General features: G+C 32.7%; 4 protein-coding genes across 4 annotated transcripts; all 4 read left to right on the forward strand.

Moving 5' to 3' along the window:
* The first annotated feature begins 6,187 nt into the window (after positions 1-6,187).
* LOC114751486 (cytochrome P450 71D11-like) lies at positions 6,188-7,570 on the forward strand. Its single transcript, XM_028940159.1, has 2 exons — positions 6,188-6,622; positions 7,094-7,570. Exons 1-2 carry the CDS (start codon positions 6,188-6,190, stop codon positions 7,568-7,570), a joined length of 912 nt encoding a protein of 303 aa, XP_028795992.1.
* Positions 7,571-7,664: 94 nt separating this feature from the next.
* LOC114751487 (cytochrome P450 71D10-like) lies at positions 7,665-8,276 on the forward strand. The gene has a single exon (XM_028940160.1). The coding sequence runs from the start codon at positions 7,665-7,667 to the stop codon at positions 8,274-8,276; it is 612 nt and encodes a 203-aa protein (XP_028795993.1).
* A 1,452-nt stretch (positions 8,277-9,728) lies between these two features.
* LOC114751491 (pentatricopeptide repeat-containing protein At3g06920-like) lies at positions 9,729-13,371 on the forward strand. The gene is made up of 2 exons (XM_028940163.1): positions 9,729-10,173; positions 10,321-13,371. The coding sequence occupies exons 1-2, from the start codon at positions 10,149-10,151 to the stop codon at positions 13,005-13,007; spliced, it is 2,712 nt and encodes a 903-aa protein (XP_028795996.1). The 5' UTR covers positions 9,729-10,148; the 3' UTR covers positions 13,008-13,371.
* A 187-nt stretch (positions 13,372-13,558) lies between these two features.
* LOC114751489 (uncharacterized) lies at positions 13,559-18,527 on the forward strand. The gene is made up of 8 exons (XM_028940161.1): positions 13,559-13,726; positions 13,878-13,949; positions 14,241-14,336; positions 14,908-14,987; positions 15,406-15,484; positions 15,808-16,018; positions 16,117-16,313; positions 18,414-18,527. Exons 1-8 carry the CDS (start codon positions 13,559-13,561, stop codon positions 18,525-18,527), a joined length of 1,017 nt encoding a protein of 338 aa, XP_028795994.1.
* Positions 18,528-19,400: the final 873 nt, after the last annotated feature.

Consider the following 19,400-nt stretch of genomic DNA (forward strand, 5'->3'; position numbering starts at 1 on the left):
AATATGGAGTATGACCTCAATTTCATATTTCAAGAAATGAAATAAATTCCAAATAAAGGCATTGCTTCATAATAGATATGTGAGATTTCAAGGCAAACAATAACGTTTGAATATTTGTATAGTTGCTAGTATGCAACATTAAGTAATACAAAAGAATATTGTTTGCCAAAGATTCTCTATGGAGAAAAGGAACTTATTATAGTGAGATATTACCTCCTATATTAATGAATAGTTCCCACCATATCTTCTTGGTACCAATGTCTATATTGATTTGGAATATTGTTAGAATCTTTCCAATTTTTGATACAAGGAGAGATACATGAATTAGTAAAAGAGGTCAAATAGTTTATACAAGGAGAATTTGGTCCATGAGCAAGTCTCAAAATAGTGATGACTAATATATCATGATATACTCACATGCATGATCAAGTTGAGAATATCATGGTTTTGTTTGTATCACTTGATTAGTGGGAGTTGGGTCATCTATAATTTGCATATAGATGATCCATATATTGTTCATATTTATGACTCAAGGTGTTACAAATGAGAGGATGGTCATTGTTCAAAAGTTGTGATATTATTGGTTAAGGTGCTGTATTCTTTTAGAATACATAAATGGATTATTCTCAAGGTACTTGAGATTATCATAAGTAATATATAATCACAAGTACTTGAACATCCACGAATAGATGACATTTGTCATGTGTAACATACTTGATACGAGGATATGATCAGATTGTCTATATGTCTCTAATATGATCATCATGTAAAGGAGATGATGAGTATTTCTTCTAAGTCAATTGGTAGGATATTGCCTTGTTTAAATGTGCACAAAATGGGCAATGTCATTACAATGAATATTAGTTGGAGTTACAAGTAAATTAATACTTGAATGATAACTGAAAAGCTGCAATGGTGAAGTACATTACTAAATGTACATTAGGTATCATGCTTCACATATATGAGTCAATTTCTTTGAATGATTGAGATCGTTCAATTTAGCTGGATGAGTTAGCAACAAATTGTTAACATTGTGATACATATTCATGCTTAATGAACAAGTTGCATCATGAAGGAGTGCAAGATTGCTAAACAATCACTGATTGTTTCCTTTCATCATGAAGTGTCTCTTGTAATCATTCATAGAGGCAAGTTGTAAGATTGTTGATTAATGAATTTCATCATAGGATTTTAAATTATTGAATTAATTTCAAATTCATCAAAGGTGTTTATTATATGACCATGGATTTAATTGGTCATAAAACACATAAAGCATAAATCCTTTGAATAAAGAGCATGCTATTAAAAATGTCAAAGGATCAATATCTTATCAGAGATGGATCACATGTAGTGATCTAAATGAGGTGTTATCAAGTGATGAAATTCAAATTTTGGTTTGTTGTCTCAAGTTTGGTACCTGAATTATGTGAGATTAACAAACATTCAAGTTGGAACCGAATAAACATTTAAGGTTTGTTCATAAAGTTATAACCCATTAAGTAAGGATGCTATTTGTAATACATGGAAGATAATACTCGATTAAGGGGATTTATCGCCATGATTCTAATAGTATTGCCTTAATTAATCTTGACATGTCAACTGACATATTATGAACGGGCCAAGTGGGAGAATGTAAGATATTTTAATTATATATTTTATATTATATTATATTATTTTGTTTTAATTAAAATATCCAAAGTATGGCCCGTTAGTCAGTTAGGCCCAGTCCAGGTAGGGTTCTAGACTCGATACTTTTTAGTCATTCTTGACCTTGATGGTGGGTTAAGTTTTTGACGGTTAACTGAGTGAGCATCTGTGAAAACCTAATACATGGCTCTTGAGGTTCCCTGACTGGTGGCGGCTCTTTCTTATTCCATCACTCTGCCCACCTCCCAGTCAGAAGAGATCCTGATATCTTTTCTACTAACAACATTTGAATAATTTCAGTTATTCTAATCCAGATCAAGGCCAGAAGCATTGTGGATTGCTTCTTCAGACTATCTAGCATGGCGAGAGGTATTTATAAGTCTTCCGCTGCTACTCTGATGATTGTAGAATTCTATATGACTATTTGGATAAATATATGTGTTCATGTGAATTGTTCTAACATACTTACCTCAAGTTTGTTTATATCTATCATGTTAAGTTTTATAATTACATATGACCACGTGTTTTATTTTTGAAATGTTAGAATTTAATAGCATTTAATTATAAATTCACATAAAATAAAAAAAGACACATAACTTTGTGTGGTTGGATAACTTGACATAATATATATAAAAAATTTGAACTAAGTTTTTCCTTTAATTATTTGTAGGATAATTGTGCATACAACACATTGATCTTTTCTATGTTGCATCCCATAGTGATGATACATCGTCAAAAAAAAAAAAGTTAGTGTACTGGATGCACCAGAGAAAAGGGACTGGATTACTAGATGCATCCTTACCCTCATCCGTATTGGAAACTATCTGGATGAAAACTAACTTAATGGGATTGCTTTAAGAAATTATAAATTTATAAATTGAGATTACTCAATTAGATTTTTTTTCGCGGTCAGGTTATTCTAGTAATTGGCAGAGAGAACAATAATATAATACTATTTGGTCCTAATTATAAGAGCTAATTAATTAATTTTAAGAGATTAAGGAAAGACGTTAAGTTAGTTATTTGTAATAAATAGATGTTGCCTTTTCTAAAATATCTTTGTTAATCAAATACATTGGTTAAAACTATTATTGTTAAAAAGACTACTTTGAAAAAAAAACACAAATATTAGAGACAAAATAGATTTGGGTCTTATATTTTAGATCAAAATAAAAATCAAACGAAATTTTATATTAAAGATATGGAGTAGTAGTAACAAAAGTGGAAAACCAAAGACAAAATATATAAAAGCAAACTAAGCAGAGTCCTCATGAGATTGAGAAGAGACATACACGCACGGATATACATGATCGGGATCGGTATCCATCGTGTCTTGATCCATCGCTAGTCTATACGTGCGCGTATTCTGAATTTATTATCGCAGTGTGGGCGCACATGTATTTTTGAACCCTATTCTACAAATTCCCTCTATTGCATCAACAACTACGATCAGTATTATGAGTAGCCACCCTCGTCAATATCATTTCTATTTAATATAAGACTTAATTAACTAATTTAAAAAGATTAAAAAAACTAAATAAATTATTTAATTATAGCTTATAATATATGATTTATCCAAAATACTTATATATATCACTATATTATATATTACTACCTCCAGTCCTTAATATAAGACCCTATTTGATTTTTATTTTGATCCTAAATATAAGACTCCAATCCACTTTGTCTCTAATATTTATACATTTTTTTTCCAAAGTAGCCCTTCTAATAATAAAAGTTTTAGTCAATACACTTGATTAGTAAATATATTTTTAGGAAAGACAATACCTATTTATGACAAATAACTAACTCAAATTACTTCCTTAATCTCCTCAAATTAGTCAACTGGCTCTTATAATTAGGACAGGAGGTAATAGTTTACAAGTCAGATTAATTAATTAGTTAGGCTTTATATCATACTACCTCCGGTCCTAATTATAAGACCCAGTTGACTAATTTGAGGAGATTAAGGAAAGAAGTTAAGTTAGTTATTTGTAATAAATAAGTATTGTCTTTCCTAAAATATCCTTACTAATCAACTATATTGGCTAGAACTACAATTATTAGAAGGACTATCTTGGAAAAAAATATATAAATATGAGAGACAAAGTAGATTAGGGTATTATATTTAAGACTAAAATAAAAATTAAACAAGATTTTATATTAAAGACCGGACATAGTAAATAGCACGTAGTATACTCTCAGTGATTCCAAACGGCTTATAAGTAACTTGTTCCCCTTTGGCTTGTAATTTAAGTGCAGTTGACATTATTACTTGGCGTCAGAGTATGCATGGGAATATGTGACCTTTTTCCCAGTTCAAATTTCTAGTTGGGGTCATTGTGTTCCGAAACATAAGAAATTAAGAACGTAATCCTACCGACAATCGAACAAGTCCTTGGCGTTAAAAAAATAAAAAATAATGAGAACGCGGGCGACACGTGAGGTCGTGAGCTATGAATATAATAATATTATGACAAACATGGAAATTTTAAGCACAATTCGGTATTTGTCATTTCTGAGGATGATTGAAAATTGATTCCCACCAAAATTGGTGAGTTTTCTTACGCACTAGAAAATCTGCTGCTGCTGCTGCAAATTGAGTTGCAGAAAAATGTTGCAGCCAAATGTTCGTTAACAGTTGACAAAAAAGGAGCATACAATGGTGAGTTTCAATATACTACATTCCATCTTTAATATAATATCTTATTTTATTTTTATTTTAATCCTAAATATAATATTCTAATCCACTTTATTTATCATATTTATGTATTTTTTTTCAAAATAGTCTTTCTAACAATTGTAGTTCTGATCAATATACTTAATTAACAAGGATATTTTAAAAAAAAATACATATTTATTACAAATAACTAACTTAACTTCTTTATTTAATCTTTTCAAATTAGTCAACTGGTTTTTATAATTAGGACTGGGGGTAGTAAAAAATAATTACTCAATTGTCATTGAGATTTTTAATAATTAAATTATTTTTTGGCACTTTACAATAACTATTCTAAAAATCAAACCTTTTCCTTTTCATTGCAAGATTTTCACCGTATCAAAGAGACCATAACTTCTGCTCTGTTTTTGCAGAAACAGAAAAAACAGAGCAATGGTTGGTGGTCCCTCGTTTTGATCCCACATTTGATCATGTCTCTTTTCCTATTGCCAGTTTGTAACTATCGTAGAACATTGGAATAATTAATCTCCGGGTCCTTATAGTTTCATCTGATTTTTAATTAGGTCCTTATAAAATTTTTTCTTTTTATTAGGTTCTTTTACTTTCACGTGTTTTTACTTAGGTCCCTCTATTTTTTTCTCTTTTTATCAGGTCCTTGTAGTTTCATTTACTTTTTAACCAGGTCCTTTGTTGTTTTTAAAAAATTATTTATTAATTTTATTCTTTAAAATTAATTTCATTTTAAACTATAGTCTTAATTGGTTTTTAATCAGGTCCCTATAATTTTTTTCTTTTTATCAACTTCTTGTACTTTCATATGTTTTTAATCAGGTCCTTATAATTTTTTTCTTGTTATCTGGTCTTTATTATTTTACTTTATTTTTAATTAGGTCTTGTAGTTTTTATTCTTTATTCTATAAATAATAATATTCTAAAAATAATAAATTATTATAAAAATCTTATGTTAATATTTTTTTAAATTTTTAGTTAAACAAATGTATTATTTATTTTTCAATTCTGTTTTTTATAATTATAAAATTTTCTAAAATTAGAATATAATTATAAATAATTTATAGTTAAGTATAATTAATTATTCTGATTAATTATTAATTACTAAATGATTATATTAATTATTTTGTCTAATTATATAATATTAGTTTAAAATGAAATTAAATTTAAAGAATAAAGTTAATAAATAATTTTTTAAAAATGGCAAAGGACCTAATTAAAAAATAAGTGAAACTATAAGGACCTAATAAAAAAAAATAGAGGGACCTAAGTGAAAACATGTGAAATTAAAAGAACCTGATAAAAAGAAAAAAATTTATAAGGACCTAATTAAAAATCAGATGAAACTATAAGGAGCTGGAGATTAATTATCCCTAGAACATTTTATATATATATATACTCCTCCGGTCCTAATTATAAGACCCAATTGAATTATTTGAGGAGATTAAGGAAGTAAGTTAAGTTGGTTATTTATAATAAATAAGTATTGTTATTCCTAAAATATCCTTGCTAATTAAGTATATTGGCTAAAACTATCATTATTAGAAGGATTATCTTGGAAAAAAATGCATAAATATAAGAGAGAAAATGGATTGGGTCTTATAATTAGGACCAAATAAAAAGTCAAATTGGGTCTTATAATAAGGACCGGAGGAGTATATATGTTGATTAAATAATGAGCCCGCGGGAAACACGAACCATGAAATATGATTACATTATGAATATATATACATATATATAGGGTATACAAAGCGGGAATTTCTTACATTATATACATATAGATCACTGGAACTTGCCCAAAAAGAGCATATAATCTGTACACTAGCATCACTTTCTTCTCAGTTTATGCCGATGGATCTGGACTCGTTCTTCAGTTCAGTCAACGTCGCCGCCGTCTTCCTAATTACGGCAATATCACTGCTTTTTCTCAAGATAGTACTGAAAGCCACCTGGAGATCATGTTCGCAGAAGCTTCCGCCTGGGCCATGGAGGCTTCCTGTGATTGGGAGTGTCCACCATCTGGCCGGCGCTCTGCCGCACCATCGGTTCAGAGAGCTGTCGAGGAAATACGGGGCGGTGATGTGGCTTCAGCTGGGGGAAACGCCGACGGTTGTGGTGTCGTCGGCGGAAGCGGCGAAAGAGGTGCTGAGAACTCATGATGTGATATTTGCTCAGAGGCCTCATCTTCCCGCCGCCGATGTTGTGCTCTATGGCTCCACCAACATCACTTTCTCTCCTGTCGGAGACCACTGGAAGCTTCTCAGAAAAATTTGCTCTCTAGAGATGGTATTTTCTTTTTTTTGCCTGACTCTGGAGATGGTATAGTGCATGATAAGTGCGTGCGTGGATGAGTATTTGGATTTTCTTTTGGGTAATAATAATAGAAAAAAATTAGTAATCCATCATATTTATGCATTATTGCCTTTTTTTTTGGTTGGATTATGTATTAGTTATATATGAATATTATATTTACTTATGAGTTGTTACTTTTTCTATTTAAATATTACTCTTTTCGTAATTATGTTGACTTTGAGTTGAACTACTAATCTTTGAATCGTTATCTTATGCGATTCATCGAGTTTGGTTCTTGTTACTTTGCTAATTTGATTATATTAGGAAAGTGAGATACATAGTATACTTCTTAAATTATGACAAATAGATAAATTTATTAAATATATGAGACATATTGAGAATAGGAGGGAGTAATTTTTATGATATGATACAGTGAATAGTAAATTTATGCTTCCCCTGCAACAGGTAAATGCCAAGCGAGTAAGATCATTCCAACCACTAAGAGAGAAAGAAGTGTCAAGTCTGGTGACACAATTATCAGAACAAGCAAGATCTTCATCACTGGTGAATCTCAGTGAGAAAATCTACACCACCATCTTTGATATCACTTCAAAGGCAGCTTTTGGGGAGAACTACAAATCACGAGACGAGCTTTTCTTCATCTCTGAGATAATGTTGAAGTCATCAGAAAGCAGAAGCATTTGCGACATATTCCCTTCGCAGAATTGGCTCGCTGTGATCTCAGGAATGAAGCGCAAGTGGGAGACGATGCATCGCATGGCTGATACAGTTCTTGAGAAGATAACAAGTGGAGTTGGAGCAACATCATCTAAGGTTGTCGGAGGTGAAGCAGATTGTCTTCTTTCTGCTCTGTTGAACGCTAAGGAAGATGGTAGTCTTACATCAGACAACGTCAAAGCCGTCATGTTGGTAATTACTTAGTACTATTATTACTTTCTGCTTCTTGTTTCGCCATTTCTATATGAACACACATGGATCGTTATCTGTTTCATGATGATGTCTATATAAACAGGACATGATTCTGGGAGGGACTGAGACCTCATCCACGATAATAGAATGGGCAATGGCTGAACTACTGAGAAACCCTGGATTGATGAAGAAGACACAAGCAGAAATCAGACAAGTAGTTTCCGACAACAAAGGATGTATCGACGAGACAACTCTTGAGAATCTAAGGTATCTTAAAGCAGTGATCAAGGAAACTCTGAGACTGCATCCTCCAGCTCCATTTCTGATCCCAAGAGAGTGCACACAGACTTGTGAGATCAATGGGTACACAATACCCGTTGGAACACAAGTTCTTGTGAACGTTTGGGCCATTGGGAGAGACCCTGATTATTGGAGCTTAGCAGAAGAGTTTTTGCCGGATAGATTCTTGAACCTTGCTATAGATTACAAAGGTTTCAACTTTGAGTACTTACCATTTGGTTCTGGGAAGAGGATATGTCCTGGGATGTTATTTGGTGTGGCCAGTGTGGAGATAGTTCTTGCTCACTTGCTTTGTCGTTTTGACTGGGAGCTTCCTTCTGGGACTATTCCAGAAACCCTAGATATGACTGAAACTTTAGGCACCACCATGAGAAGGAAAAATCACCTGATTTTAATCCCCAAACGTTATTATAGTTAATTAGTCTTGTACGTTTTATTAAATGACCACTTTATATGATGATGAGACATGTCTTTAGTCTCATATATGATGAATTATGTCTCCATCCGAGTTCCGCAGTGGAAGCTAATAACCAACATGTTTGTTTTGAGAATAATAATGAGTTTGGTGGTTGTGAAGGATTGGTTTGAATGTTAATGCATTGTTTCACATTTTTTGCAATTTATTAGCTTGTAAAATTTAACTTGGCTTTTCATATCGCACCCTATTACTCAAGGGGCCTTTCGTGCTTTTTTTTTTAATTACAATTTCAATTTTTTTATCTTAAATTTATATTAAATTTGTTTTCGGACACAGATTGTAGCCAATGTTTAGGCCTCGAAGTATTTGTTTTTTTTCCCCACAGTAGGAATTTTCCGGGGGAAAAAAAGAAGAAGCAGAATAATGGGAACGAGACTAAATTACCTAATGCTATACCCGGTCCTAATTATAAGAGCTAGTTGACTAATTTGAGGAGATTAAGGAAATAAGTTAAGTTAGTTATTTGTAATAAATATATGTTATCTTTCCTAAACTATCTTTACTAATTAAGTGTATTGGCTACAACTACTATTATTAGAAGGATTAATTTGGAAAAAATATATAAATATAAGAGATAAAATAAATTAGTATTTTATATTTAAGATCAAAATAAAAGTCAAACGAGGTCTCATGTTAAAGAGACCGGAGGTAGCAATTTTGTAAGATTGATTTATACATAAAATAGGGACATATTTAATCGCAAAAATGGACTGTCGTAAAAAAAAAAAAAAAGAACACAAAAAAAAGACATATTTGGTGGTGCGTATATATATTAAAAAAAAGAAGGAAAGAAAAGCAGAAGTAGTTTTTGCTAAACATGATGTATCAAATACGCACTAAGCCATCAACCGTGTGAGAGTGGTAATAAAGGAGGGAGGAGAAAAGCTTGTCTTCAAGAGTTTGTTCCTCAAAGAATTAATGAGTCCAAAATTGTCATCATACAAAAATTAGGATGGAGGTAGCTATATATAAATTTGCCAAAAATGTCACCCTCATTTTCTGCTCTAATTTGATTATTTTTTATATGATAAATTTTTAGACACAGAAAATATTGATATTCTGCAGATTTTAATCACTCTATACACAGTATTGATACATCATTCATACAAATAGTTTTTCAAATTGTCGCAAAAAAGGTAAATCAAATAAAAATAATTGTTTCAAACTAGTTTTTATGTTTTTTTTAAAAAACAATCAGATCTTTTTTTGTTTTTTTAGATTTTTCTGAAAAGCAATTTTATAAAATTATTCTCTGAAAAAGAAGAAGAAGAAGAAATAAACAGACCCTTTTTTCTTTAATTTTTTTCGCCTTTTGGTTTATCAATGGGTATTTTGACCAGGAAAACCTATTCTGCGCAGTTCAGCACTTCGGCTGCGTCGAACACTTGCTGATTGCTAACACAAGAAGCTCTTTATCAGCGAATGAATTATCTCCATCCCCTGAACCCAATCAGAAATCCTTTATCCCAATACCCTGGCCCTCTAGCTCTTCAATCGTTGCCGTTGTTACCTCTTTACTTTTCCTGCGGAATAACTGGAGTTGAAACTCCGAATGGTCGAGATTTATAAAGCTCCTCATAGAGTGTTCCATTGTCTCTTCCCTTCTGTTTGAATATGTGTGTATATATATATTTAACATAACGAAACCCTATTTCTTCTTTGGTCAAGTTAAGCCTGAATGACCCTGCTTCTGTTGATCTTGTCATGGATTGGATAGTTTATACTGGGTGGTTAATTCTTCTATGAATTGACGCAAAGTGCAATAAGCTGCCCAAGGAGTACACATCAGCATCTTGCCTTGGGTCTGCATACATGAAGATTCACTTGAAGTATCAAGGTAATGTTCGTTTGAATTATTAATTATTGTCGTTACCAAATGCCTTATTCAATGGATCAATATCAAACTCATTTGTTTTAAATTCAGTTTTTTTCCTCTCTTGCACTTTAAGTTTTAGTTTTGTTGTTGTTATTGTCATTGTCGCAGTATCATACTTCCGGTATGTTCTGAAGTGCCGGCAAATCGATCCTTTATGGAAAAAGTTCTCATCTTCATCAAATGGGCCTTCTTCTTCCGATCCATACGAAAAGGTTGTTCCCTCTGTGGAGGGGAGAAATCAATATCATTCTGGAAATTCGCTTTGCCACAGCCAAGTGGTGGACGATGTATGCCGGGTTTTGGGGACTGATCCCTGGGGACCAGCGACTGAGAATGCACTGTCCATGCTTGTTGAAAAGCCTCAACCAGAAATAGTTGTTGGAGTATTAAGGAGGTTAGATGATGTCAAGAAGGCATTACACTATTTTAGGTGGGTGGAGGGAAAAACTGAACAAGCACATCATCCTGAATCATACAATTCACTTCTCAGGGTCATGGCTAGGAGCAAAAACTTCGACTTCTTGGAACAGATTCTTGAAGAGATGAGTATTGCTGGATTTGGACCATCTATTGATACCTGCGTCGAACTAGTTGCCTCCTCTGTCAAATCACGGAAGTTGAGAGAAGCTGTTGGCATTGTTGAAACAATGAGGAAATTCAAATTTCGCCCTGCTTTTTCAGCTTACACAACGTTGATTGGTGCCCTCTCAGCATCTCGTGCTAATGAATCTGATCTTATGCTCAGACTTCTTCGCCAAATGCAAGAACTAGGTTATGAAATAAGTGTTCATTTGTTCACTACCCTTGTCCGTGAATTTGCCAAGGAGGGCCTTGTTGATGCTGCACTTTCCTTCTTGGATGAGATGAAGAGTAATTCAATCAATGCTGATGTAGTTCTCTATAATGTATGTATAGATTGTTTTGGCAAAGTTGGTAAGGTGGACATGGCCTGGAAATTCTTCCATGAAATGAAAGCACATGGGTTAATGCCTGATGATGTGACATACACTAGCATGATAGGGGTTCTTTGCAAGGCTGGGAGGTTGGAGGAAGCTGTTGAGCTGTTTGAACAAATGGATCTCAACAGGAGTGTACCTTGTGTATATGCTTATAATACCATGATAATGGGTTATGGTTCGGTTGGAAAGTTTGATGAAGCATACAGTTTACTTGAGAGGCAAAAGAGAAAGGGATGTATTCCTAGTGTAATTGCATACAATTGCATTCTTACTTGCCTAGGGAAAAAGGGTAAAATAGAGGAAGCATTGAGTGTCTATGAAGAAATGAAAAAGGATGCACCTCCCAATCTTACAACCTACAATATTTTAGTTGACATGCTTTGCAGAGCAGGAAAAGTTGATTCTGTTATGGTTGTTCAGGATGTGATGGAAAGAGCTGGCTTGTTCCCTAATATCATAACTATAAACATAATGATTGATCGACTGTGCAAGGCTCAAAGACTTGATGAAGCTTGTTCCATATTCTTACAATTGGACCATAAAGCTTGCACACCTGATGCTGGAACATTTTGTTCTCTTATTGATGGCTTGGGCAGACATGGCAGGGTGGGTGATGCCTACAAGCTGTATGAACAGATGTTAGACTCTGGTCAGATTCCAAATGTTGTTGTATATACTTCTCTTATCAAGAATTTCTTCCAGTGTAATAGGAAAGAGGATGCACACAAAATTTACAAAGAGATGCTCCATAGTGGCTGTTCTCCGGATCTTGTGCTCCTAAATACTTATATGGATTGTGTTTTCAAATCTGGTGAAATTGAGAAAGGGAGGGCTTTATTTGAAGAAATAAAAACTCAAGGGTTAACTCCTGATGTTAGGAGCTATTCAATTTTAATTCATGGTCTTGTTAAAGCAGGTTTTGCAAAAGAAACTTATAAATTATTTTATGAGATGAAGGAGCAAGGATTGCATTTGGATACCCGTGCTTACAATGCTGTTATTGATGGATTCTGCAAGGCTGGAAAGGTAAATAAAGCTTATGAACTGCTTGAGGAAATGAAGACAAAGGGTTTCCAACCTACTGTTGTGACTTATGGTTCTGTGATCGATGGACTTGCTAAGATAGATAGGCTTGATGAAGCATACATGTTGTTTGAAGAAGCAAAATCAAAAGGTATAGATGTTAACGTAGTCATCTATAGTAGCCTGATTGATGGGTTTGGGAAGGTGGGAAGGATTGATGAAGCATATTTAATTATGGAGGAGTTAATGCAGAGAGGTCTGACCCCTACTATATTCACATGGAATTGCTTACTTGATGCATTGGTGAAAGCTGAGGAAATTGATGAAGCTCTTGTCTGCTTTCAATCCATTAAGGACATGAAATGTCATCCAGATGTAGTAACCTACAGCATTATGATAAATGGTCTTTGCAAGGTTAGAAAATTTAACAAGGCCTTTGTATTTTGGCAGGAGATGCAGAAAAAGGGGTTAAAGCCCAATACCATCACGTATACCAACATGATATCAGGACTTGCAAAGGCTGGAAATGTTTACGAGGCTAATGATCTCTTTGGGAGATTTAAGGCAAATGGTGGCATGCCTGATTCGGCTTGTTATAATGCTATGATAGAAGGCTTAAGCAATGCGAATAAAGCAATAGATGCATATGCACTTTTTGAGGAGACTCGAATGAAAGGCTGTCGCATAAATGGCAAAACCTGCATTGTTCTTTTAGATGCATTGCATAAGGCTGATTGCCTTGAGCAGGCGGCAATTGTTGGGGCTGTCTTAAAGGAGATGGCCAAGTCCCAACATGCTACAAGATTTAATTGAGAACAGGATGTCTATTCGTTATTGGTCCTGGAAGAATAAGAAGTCTTTCTTTTGGACCTAAATAAGTGCTATTTTCTGAGTAACATGCTTTAATACCCTTTCTCATTTGCTCTGGCCAAGCAATTTGAGGGGAACATAGAAAATTTGTCATTTCCTCGGACTCATTGAGGTTGATGGTCTCACCCTTAAAGGTAATTCTTTGATATCTATTGAGGTTCAAAAATCGCTCATTGCTTGCAACTGATTTATGTATGGAAGAGTTATACTGCCGTCCTGTTTTAACTTCTAAAATGTGGGTTCAAATGGAGTGTGCTTTACTCATGTATATCTCCAAATTACTCTGACAACCTAACTTGTTAGTCCCCCCCCCCCCCCCCCCCCGCCTTTTTTGTGATAAAGTTGATGTCCTAAACAAGCCTATACAGCTAAAAATGGCATTTTTTTTTTACCAATACCTGAAAGTGACATAGTTAGTGGCATGGAATCTATAATGTTTCAGTAGACAACGGACTGATTATGATTCTTTTTAAAATATTAATCATGCTTGATTTATGGCTCGAAACCCTCATGCTCTGAAAATGGTGACATGGATGACTGAATACTTCTACAGCCGTGTACAGAATGTGATTACAAAGTACAGTATAACTAGACATTATCAATCACTGAATGAGGAAACTGGAGGAATGAATGATGTCCTTTACAAATTATACAGCATAACAGTGAGTTAACTAATCTTGTAGCTTCATTTGTTTGTATGATAGTGTTGACTCCTTTGCATTGGTCAATGTATCAGCTTGATAATTATGACTCATAGACCTGATCATTTTTGCTAAATTCAATCCTGAAATTGCATGTCTTGTTCCTATGCAGGGAGATCCTAAGCATCTCTTGTTGGCTCACCTTTTTGACAAGCCATGCTTTTTAGGGTTGCTTGCTGTGCAGGTAATGTTTATATTTGTTCATTATGCAGGTTTCCTTTAAAGTTTACCTGTATTTAAACAATCACTATATCTTCCTTTATCCCAAAGAAAAATGTCTCTTCTAAGGGTATCATTTTTTTTCCTTTGAGTGAAAGTCTAAATGGATATCATTAACAATATTGTACTCCCAGTTGACTGAAACATTTTAAAACTCATATTTGAACTTTAGCATTTGTTTTCCAATCTATAAATTGTATTAAATTTTCTTGCAAATTACAAGAGTAATGAAATTTGAACTTTTTTTTCCATGTAGGCTAATGACATTGCAAATTTTCATGCTAATACACATATTCCAGTTGTTATTGGATCTCAAATGCGGTATGAAGTCGCTGGTGATCCGCTCTATAAGGTAAACAACTTTATGCATGTTTTAAATTTCCAGAAGTTGATGAGAAAACTAAGTTTTCTGGCATAAATCTATTTATAGATTAATTTAATTATCTATTTTATTATTAAAATATTTTACTTGTGATGACAATTATAATGAATGCCTTTTGAGAGAAGCGTGTTGACTTTGGGGCCTAACTTGGAGATAATAAATATTCAAAACCCATTGACTTTAGGTATGCATTAGAGATTGCAAAGGACTTACATATTCACTCTGAAATCTGAAGGCTAGAAATAAAATTAATACAAACGGGTATTGGCCTTCGTCTCTCCTTTTTCTTTAGTGACTCAGTGGTCCAAACTTAAAATTTTTAATTTCAATATTTATCCTTTGTTTTTCTGTATTGCATTTCGGCTTTTGTCTCATGTCTCCATTGTTTAAACTTCAGATGCATGCCTGTTCATGGTATTTCCATTGCTAGATATCTTTTGTGCTTGTTCCATTGAATATACACGTCAAGGCTGGAGGTGGTTTCCCTTTGTGAAAATTTCAATTTTCTAATTAGATTTGTTCTTGCTTTTTGCTGCACTAGGAAATTGGAACATTCTTTATGGATATCATTAACTCGTCTCATAGTTATGCAACTGGAGGGACATCGGTCAGTGAGTTCTGGTAATGAGATATTCCTCCGGTCCTAATTATAAGACCCCATTTGACTTTTTATTTGGTCCTAATTATAAGATCTCAATTCATTTTGTCTCTTATATTTATGCATTTTTTTCCAAGATAATCCTTCTAATAATGATAGTTTTAGCCAATATACTTAATTAGCAAGGATATTTTAGGAATGACAACACTTATTTATTATAAATAACCAATTTAACTTACTTCCTTAATCTCCTCAAATAAGTCAATTGGGTCTTATAATTAGGACCGGAGGAGTATGATAATTAGTTTCAGTTTTTCTTATGAACATCAAATCTTCCGTTTAATATGTACAAGGGCCTTGAGTAGAAATTGTCTTTTTGTTTCTCGTTATGGCAGTTAGTCCCTGATTTTGTTAGGCACATCTATTTTAACTTTTGTATAGGCATGATCCAAAGAGAATGGCAGAGAACCTGAAAACAACCGAAAATGAAGAGTCATGCACAACTTATAACATGTTGAAGGTTACAACCAATCATCTATCCCTTTTTTTAATCTCATTATGGTATGCTTCCAGAGTGGAAGTTGTATGAATGTGTGAAAAGTTTTCACAACTTAATTGTGTATCTTTTACGTGACATAGGATTTGAAAACATGCTATTAAAATTTATATTAATTTATGATGTACAAGTTTGTATGTGAGAACGCACACATAATAATTGCCATTTCAGCTAAATTTTAGTTTCTTTCTATTATATTTTCTTCTATGCATCATGCCTTGTCATCGCTTATCAGTTACTTTACAGCATTTCATTTGTATCAGCAATGAAAAGTTATGTTTTCTCAGGTTTCACGGAACGTATTTAGATGGACCAAGGAGGTATCATATGCAGATTATTATGAGCGTGCTTTAACAAATGGTGTTTTGGGGATTCAAAGAGGTACAGATCCTGGAGTAATGATATATATGCTGCCACAAGGTCGTGGAGTATCCAAGGCTAAAACTTGGCACGGTTGGGGAACAAAGTTTGAATCTTTCTGGTGCTGCTATGGAACAGGTTTGCATTTTTTCCCCACGATATAATTCAGTTTATATCAAATTGCAGTATGTCATATCTCAATTCAATCATCTTTTTCCTTTGTTGCTCATCTTTAGGGATTGAATCATTCTCAAAGCTGGGGGATTCTATTTACTTTGAAGAAGGAGGAAAGAACCCTACACTTTACATCATTCAATACATATCAAGCTCCCTTAATTGGAAATCCAGGGGTGTCATGCTTAATCAAACTGTAGTTCCTGCTACTTCATGGGATCCTTACCTTAGAGTTACATTGACGTTTTCTCCTGTAGAGGTACCCTCTTCTTAACCAAAGTTTTTTTTTTTTAAAAAAAAAAAAAAGTAATGCACCTTGTATATAATTCTACTGATCTAGAACCCTAGTCATGAGAACGGGAGGCATGTCATTTCTTTTTCTACTTCTATTAGTTTGTCTACGATACTAATTTGATTAATCTATCATGACTACGTGAGATATGAAAAAAAGCTGTATGATCTGTGAGAGGTATGCTACTTTCAAGCTGACGATGACAAGTCAGGGGCTTAAATTTATTTATTTTAATTGTTAAAAAAATTGCTCAAATATGGTCTTCGACGAGGAACGTCAATGTTTGTAATTCGCTAAAGCAAGCCCAGACTGTGTTTTTTCATTCATGCTTCTTCTTCTTTTTTTTTTTCCCAACTACAATGTTTATTTTTATTATTTTTTTAAAAAATTGTTATCACTATTAGGTCAAACAATGTTATTAAGAAGCAGGGGTAAAATAAAAGTATGAAATTATTTCACATAATCTGATGTATCTGAAATTTGAATTTAATATATTCTATATATTACGAGATCAAAGTATGATTATATTATGAAATAACACGCGACATAATTTCATGTGGTAGTATTATCACCGGGAGGGCAACTCATTTTTGAATATTTTGAAAGTATTTTGGGAGTGACATTGAGTAAAGAAAAAAAAACTTCCTAATAAACATTGCTTCTTAAAAAATACTTCCTAAACAAAAATGGTCTTTAAATAAAAAATAAAAGGTACTATTTATAAATTATAAATAACTAAATGTATATTTCTATTGCTATAGAGAGATTCTTGAGTGAACCAAGAGTGTCACGTAACATATGACCTAACCAATATAAAAATGACAAGTTACACCTCATGGGTCTCACCACTGCACTCTTCCTTTTTTCCATGCTCCTCGCTCTCTTCTCTTCTGGTGCAGAACCTCTTCTCTTTTCTTTCCATCCTCTTTCTTTTTTATTTAACCATTAGATTAATATTTTAATAGTTCAGACTTAAATCTTTTTAACACTATTATTAAAATATTAAATTATAAAAATAAATAATAAATTACAAATTATATTAAAATTTAATTCTAATGGTTTGCAAATGCACTAAATGTTTTTTAAATTTTTTATAAAAAAATTTATAAAAAATTAAAATCTAAATTGTAAAAATATGTCAATCTAATGGTTAGAAAAAAAAAGAAGATCGGAGGGGAAGAGGTCCGAACCGCTTCTCCTCACCCAACCCTCTCTCCTTTCCGTTTTCCTCACACGTCACACATACTTCTTTCCCATTCTCTCCCCATTTGCATTCATCTTTAATTTTTCTCTCCACTAGAAAATGACCTGGTCATATGAGAAAAGGATGAACAAAATAAACTATTTAGGTACTTGTTTTATTTTTTAATTGTTGGCGTTGTGTGGGGTAGGCCAAATTATTATTATTATTTTTTTACCAGCAGGCCAAATTATTTTTTAAATACATACACATAAATACATAATATATATTTCTCATATAGATTAAATAACATATTATGTATAACAAAACATTGAAATTATATGAGCGAGAGAGAATAAAATCATATATCTTATATATTATTAACCTGAAAGAAAATTTTATGAATAATAAAATTTTATTAAATATGTAGTTTTTAAAATTTGTACCTTGCCTTTGCACTATATATAGATTTATTTTTGATAAATTTTAATATATTTATTATAATTTATTTTTATACATTATTTATATGAAATAATAGATTAAAAAAACTATTATAATGATATAATTTTATTATTCATAAAAATCTTATTTCCTAGTAGTTTGTCTACGATACTAATTTGATTAATACATCATGACTACGTCAGATATGAAAAAACAATATGCTGTATGATTTGTGAGAGGTGTGCTACTTTCAAGCTGACAATGGCAATTCAGGGGCTTAAATTTATTTATTTTAATTGTTAAAAAAATTAGCAAAATGACAATTACTTCCTCCAATGATATGTGATCGATTTACGGAGGTTGTGGTGCCAATTTGTTACCTTTGTTTTGTAGAAAACCCTGGAGATTTCTTTTATGTTTCCTTACAATGAAAGTCACTTTTGCAAGGGACTGGCACTTCATCCACGTTGAACTTCCGAATACCAACATGGACACATTTGGATGGTGCCAAGGCAATTTTAAACGATGAGATTTTACCTCTGCCATCTCCAGGTATTTAACTGGCTTCATTTGTAAAGTGAAGATTTCACTGTAATTTGCTATTAATTTCATATAGCCATAGGTTTTCGAATTGATGAAATTCAGCCACCCACAGCCCCCCCCCCCCAAAAAAAAAACCCAAAGCCAACGTCTATTATTGGGGATTTGTCTTGCACCAATCAGAACATAATCTCCTCTTCCCTGCCTCCATAGATGTGTATTTTCTTTTTGGTAAGAGAGTCTAAATGTATAATTCTGTTACTCCTCCGGTCCTAATTATAAGACCCAATTGACTTATTTGAGGAGATTAAGGAAGTAAGTTAAGTTGGTTATTTATAATAAATAAGTGTTTTCATTCCTAAAATATCCTTGCTAATTAAGTATATTAGCTAAAACTATCATTATTAGAAGGATTATCTCTGAAAAAAATGTATAAATATAAGAAATAAAATGGATTGGGGTCTTATAATTAGGACCAAATAAAAAGTCAAATGGGGTCTTATAATAAGGACCGGAGGAGTATTATAGAATGAAAGAAAAAAACTCGGATCAATTGTTTTATACCTACTATATTGAGTTTTCTAATCATATATAGTCATGTGTTTTTTTTTTTGTTTCATGTGAATTTATAATTAAATACTACTAAATGCTAATATTTTAAAAATAAGATCATGATTGAAGAATTTAATATAATAAATATAAGAAAATTGATGTAAGTATTATCCAAAATAAAATAAACATAATTCAAGTTATTTCAAAGTGATGCAATATATATATTTTAAAAAAATTTGGACCATTGAAATTTAAAAATATATATATATATTATAGTTAAAAATAACTACATTTATTGCGTATTGATTCCGGAAGAAACAATAGACAGAGGGGCGAGATCA

This window comes from Neltuma alba, unplaced genomic scaffold (assembly GCF_004799145.2).
Source record: "Neltuma alba isolate B1F8T4 unplaced genomic scaffold, ASM479914v2 tig00006946_pilon, whole genome shotgun sequence".
In the NCBI taxonomy this organism is placed as follows: domain Eukaryota; kingdom Viridiplantae; phylum Streptophyta; class Magnoliopsida; order Fabales; family Fabaceae; genus Neltuma; species Neltuma alba.

What these genes read in the sequence shown, in the direction of transcription:
- LOC114751486 (XM_028940159.1), top strand. Translation starts at nt 6,188, where the DNA reads ATGGATCTGGACTCGTTCTTCAGTTCAGTCAACGTCGCCGCCGTCTTC. An exon ending in AAATTTGCTCTCTAGAGATG is followed by an intron (nt 6,623 to 7,093) that starts GTATTTTCTTTT and finishes CCCCTGCAACAG; the next exon opens with GTAAATGCCAAGCGAGTAAG.
- LOC114751487 (XM_028940160.1), top strand. Translation starts at nt 7,665, where the DNA reads ATGATTCTGGGAGGGACTGAGACCTCATCCACGATAATAGAATGGGCA.
- LOC114751491 (XM_028940163.1), top strand. Translation starts at nt 10,149, where the DNA reads ATGAAGATTCACTTGAAGTATCAAG. An exon ending in GATTCACTTGAAGTATCAAG is followed by an intron (nt 10,174 to 10,320) that starts GTAATGTTCGTT and finishes TCATTGTCGCAG; the next exon opens with TATCATACTTCCGGTATGTT.
- LOC114751489 (XM_028940161.1), top strand. Translation starts at nt 13,559, where the DNA reads ATGGCTCGAAACCCTCATGCTCTGAAAATGGTGACATGGATGACTGAA. An exon ending in CTGGTGATCCGCTCTATAAG is followed by an intron (nt 14,337 to 14,907) that starts GTAAACAACTTT and finishes TTGCTGCACTAG; the next exon opens with GAAATTGGAACATTCTTTAT. An exon ending in CAACTTATAACATGTTGAAG is followed by an intron (nt 15,485 to 15,807) that starts GTTACAACCAAT and finishes ATGTTTTCTCAG; the next exon opens with GTTTCACGGAACGTATTTAG.